The 5,000-nt window shown below is 39.3% G+C and overlaps 1 protein-coding gene across 2 annotated transcripts in view; it reads right to left on the minus strand.

Moving 5' to 3' along the window:
• LOC112264467 (biotinidase) overlaps positions 1 to 5,000 on the minus strand; it is a 16,359-nt gene that overhangs the window by 6,758 nt on the left and 4,601 nt on the right. The window contains exon 6 of one of the 2 annotated variants that reach the window (XM_042295348.1): positions 4,438 to 4,757. The exons of the other annotated variant lie outside the window; for it this stretch is intronic. Coding sequence (XP_042151282.1) covers positions 4,491 to 4,757 — 267 coding nt within the window. The 3' untranslated portion in view covers positions 4,438 to 4,490. Of the gene's footprint in view, positions 1 to 4,437; positions 4,758 to 5,000 lie in introns of those variants that run through there. 2 annotated transcript variants of the gene reach the window in all.

Here is a 5,000-nt window from a genome sequence, read left to right on the forward strand (position 1 = left end):
ACACACAAGTGTAAAGGAATGAATAAGAATATGTACATAAAAATATATGAGTGAGTGATGGCCGAACGGCATAGGAAAGATGCAGTAGATGGTATCGAGTACAGTATATACATATGAGATGAGTAATGTAGGGTATGTAAAAAAATGTTCCTTTGAGAAATGAAGTAGCACTGTTCAGAACGAGGGTAGAGAGAAGTGTACTCTTTGTTAGAGGCGCCTGACCTGAAAGCTCGCTACACTTTGTTTTCCTCCGGTATTGAACACAGTTTATCCCATCTTAAATGTTATCGATTATTTACGTTAAATACCAAAAGGTGTATTAGGAAAGTTGTTTGGACAAAAATTACAGGTAACTTATGAGATATTTTGTAGTCATGTTGCGCGAGTTGGAACCGGTGTTTTTCTGGATCAAACGCGCCAAATAAATTGACATTTTGGATATATATCAACGGAATTAATCGAACAAAAGGACCATTTGTGATGTTTATGAGACATATTGGAGTGCCATCAGAAGAAGCTCGTCAAAGGTAAGGCATGAATTATATCTTTATTTCTGCGTTTTGTGTCGCTCCTGGCGGGTTGAAATATGATTGTCTGCGTTTGTTTGCTGGGGTGCTGTACTCCGATAATAGCATCGTTTGCATTCGCCGTAAAGCCTTTTTGAAATCTGACACGTTTGCTGGATTCACAAGTGTAGCTTTAATTTGGTGTATTGCGCGCTAGCGTCCAACATATCCCAGAGAAGTTAACATGCCACTCACAACAAAAGCTCCAGCTGAAATGTCATTGCAGAATCCATAAATGAAATTGTGTAATGAAGCATATGTGTAACTGTATGAATCAAAGGTCTTAAGTTAAAACATTCTACTGCAATGGTTTTACAATTTAGATTGTACAACCCAGAATGAAGGGTTTGAAAGGATGAAATGTCTGGTTTTATGTGTTGATTTTGTTTACTACCCAGAATGAAGGGTTTGAAAGTGTCTGGTTTTATGTGTTGATTTTGTTTACTTGCTTCTTTGATAGTTTAAGTAATAACCAAATGAATCAAATGTAATGATCATTATTACAGAGTGAATGATAAGAGGAACTTTGTTTGTGCTTTTCTAATAACAAATTACTGTGTTCATGCAAGTGACAATGTTCCTGGGAGTAATCCTCACTATCAGTAGATTTGGCAGTATGCCCAGAACCTTGTTTTGAAAACAAAAGGGATATCTCAGTTTTAAGGTCTCAGCTTGGAGAGAGGAAGCCTTATGAGGTATTGGTCGGTCACATGCATAAACCAAACGTTAATGATGAATTCATTCTAAATAATGAATAAGCTAAATCATGCAACTATAACTTGTCTGTGTAAGCAGCATATAAGAGATCTAATGGGACTGCCCCGGCAGAGCTCCTGACAGACGTCTTAGTTACATTCAAAGTGGGAAGTTAGCTTGTAGTCATTATAACTCATTTTTGAAACACTCCACAAATGTCTTGTTAACAAACTATAGTTTGGGCAAGTCGTTTAGGACATCTACTTTACATGACAAGTCATTTTTCCAACAATTGTTTATACTGATTATTTCACTTTATCACAATTCCAGTGGGTCAGATGTTTACATACACTAAGGTGACTTTGCCTTTAAACAGCTTGGAAAATTCCAGAAAATTATGTCATGGCTTTAGAAGTTTCTGACAGGCTAATTGACATCATGAGTCAATTGGAGGTGTACCTGTGGATGTATTTCAAGGCTTACCTTCAAACTCAATGCCTCTTTGCTTGACATCATGGGAAAATCAAAACAAAAATCAGCCAAGACCTCAGAACAAAAAATTGTAGACCTCCACATGTCTGGTTCATCCTTGGGAGCAATTTCCAAAACGCCTGAAGGTACCACGTTCACAAACAATAGTACGCAAGTATAAACACCATGGGACCACGCAGCCGCCATACCGCTCAGGAAGGAGACACGTTCTGTCTCCTAGAGATGAACGTACTTTGGTGCGAAAAGTGCAAATCAATCCCAGAATAACAGCAAAGGACCCTGTGAAGATGCTGGATGAAACAGGTACAAAAGTATCTATATCCACAGTAAAACGAGTCCTATATCAAAATAACCTGAAGGGCTGCTCAGCAAGGAAGAAGCCACTGCTGCAAAACCTCCATAAAAAAGCCAAACTACGGTTTGCAACTGCACATGGGGACAAAGCTTGTACTGTGGAGCATCAAGTTGGTTGGAACCTCTCCAGTTAACTGACAATAAAGAATGATTCATTTAAGTTTGACTTTGAGTGTCCCTGTGTAGAATATCCATGACAAGATTGATAGTGAAATGTTATAATGTTGAAATAATAGGATGATGATGGGATGTTGAATGTTTCAGATGTCACTTGAGTAATAAATTAGGTTAGAGTGAAATAAGAATTGAGTGAAATTAGAATATTAAAGGTTGTGACGTGACTACCATTAAAGTGATGACGGCTATTTTATCAAATCAATTAACTAGTTTAATTATTACGTGATTAAATTAATAATGTAACAATTAACTCAGTAACTTGGAACACCATGGGGAAAAAATGGTTTAATGAGTTACCGTTTCCCAATTAACTCCAGAATATATCGTTATCATACCAGTCATCCATTAATCTTTATTCATATCCATTAATCATATGTCTCATTCTGAACGTTGCAAAAATTATTGGATACAGTTAGTTGAAAGTTTACATACACCTTAGCCAAATACATTTAAACTCAGTTTTTCACAATTCCTGACATTTAATCCTAGTACAAATTCCCAGTCTTAGGTCAGTTAGGATCACCACTTTATTTTAAGAATGTGAAATGTCAGAATAATAGTAGAGAGAGAATGATTTATTTCAGCTTTTATTTCTTTCATCACATTCCCAGTGGGTCAGAAGTTTACATACACTCAATTAGCATTTGGTAGCATTGCCTTTAAAGTGTTTAACTTGAGTCAAACATTTCGGGTAGCCTTCCACAAGCTTCCCACAATAAGTTTGGTGAATTTTGGCCCATTCCTCCTGACAGAGCTGGTGTAACAGTCAGGTTTGTAGGCCTTCTTGCTCGCACACACTTTTTCAGTTCTGCCCACAAATGTTCTATAGGATTGAGGTCAGGGCTTTGTGATGGCCACTCCAATACCTTGACTTTGTTGTCCTTAAGCCATTTTGCCACAACTTTGGAAGTATGCTTGGGGTCATTGTCCATTTGGAAGACCCATTTGTGACCAAGCTTCAACTTCCTGACTGATGTCTTGAGATGTTGCTTCAATGTATCCACATAATTTTCCTGCCTCAAGATGCCATCCATTTTGTGAAGTGCACCAGTCCCTCCTGCAGCAAAGCACCCCCACAACATGATGCTACCACCCCCGTGCTTCAAGTTTGGGATGGTGTTCCTCTCTCCTTGCAAGCATCCCCCTTTTTCCTCCAAACATAACGATGGTCATTATGGCCAAACAGTTCTATTTTTGATTTATCTGACCAGAGGACATTTCTCCAAAAAGTACAATCTTTGTCCCCATGTGCAGTTGCAATCCGTAGTCTGGCTTTTTTATGGCGGTTTTGGAGCAGTGGCTTCTTCCTTGCTGAGTGGCCTTTCAGGTTATGTTGATATAGGACTCGTTTTACTGTGGATATAGATACTTTGTACCTGTTTCCTCCAGCATCTTCACAAGGTTCTTTGCTGTTGTTCTGGGATTGATTTGCACTTTTCGCACCAAAGTACGTTCATCTCTAGGAGACAGAACGCGTCTCCTTCCTGAGCGGTATGACGGCTGCGTGGTCCCATGGTGTTTATATTTGCGTACTTTTGTTTGTTCAGATGAACGTGGTACCTTCAGGCGTTTGGAAATTGTTCCCAAGGATGAACCAGACTTGTGGAGGTCTACAAAAATAATTCTGCGGTCTTAACTGATTTCTTTTGATTTTCCCATGATGTCAAGCAAAGAGTCACTGAGTTAGATGGTAGGCCTTGAAATACATCCACAGGTACACCTCCAGTTGACTCAAATTATGTCAATTAGCCTATCAGAAGCTTCTAAAGCCATGACATCATTTTCTGTAAATTTCCAAGCTGTTTAAAGGCAAAGTCAGCTTAGTGTATGTAAACTTCTGACCCACTGGAATTGTGATACAGTGAATTATAAGTGAAATAATCTGTCTGTAAACAATTGTTGGAAACGTTACTTGTGTCATGCACATAGTAGATGTCCTCACTGACTTGCCAAAACTAGTTTGTTAACGTGAAATTTGTGGAATGGTTGAAAAATGAGTTTTAATGACTCCAACCTAAGTGTATGTAAACTTCCAACTTCAACTGTATATATATATTTTTTTTAAGTGAATCACATTTTTATTTGGTGTACCCCTGTACCCCAGTTTGGGAATAGCTGCTTTAGATGATACAGAAACGGTACAGAGAACAAAGAGGTTGGAGAACATTTATTTACTTTATTTTCTCTCTCTCTCACACACGCACCCTAGTCCTGGTCGTACACCCTGCCGTAGAGACATGCGGTCACCAGTCCGACGGACATCCCTGAGTGTTCCATAGTCACTCGACCATCTGTGGTCTTCTCGATCCGGTCGGGTCCATCTACAACCATGCCACTACCTAGCAACGATGGGTAAACGTAACGTGTTCCGAACTTCCCCTCCAACCGGAAGTCCAGTCTAGACTCTGCCTCCTCCACTCCCTTTCCACAGGAGCTGACCTCTGACCCCGAGCACCGGACCAAAGCACACACCTGGAGGGTGAAGGATGAATCATTAATCATTGATACCATGAGACGACTAAGTGAAAAATCTGCCAATGTGCCCTTGGCAAGGCACTAATTGCTAATTGCATCTGTAAGTAGCTCTGGATAAGAGCATCTGCTAAATGACTAAAACTGAAAGGAACTTGTAGAATGGTAGACTTAAATAAACAAAATTAAAACATTGCAAGTATGCACAAGGCAGGATCCCTACCAGTTCCAAATGTAAGCTGA

Source organism: Oncorhynchus tshawytscha, linkage group LG13, assembly GCF_018296145.1.
Source record: "Oncorhynchus tshawytscha isolate Ot180627B linkage group LG13, Otsh_v2.0, whole genome shotgun sequence".
Taxonomy (NCBI): domain Eukaryota; kingdom Metazoa; phylum Chordata; class Actinopteri; order Salmoniformes; family Salmonidae; genus Oncorhynchus; species Oncorhynchus tshawytscha.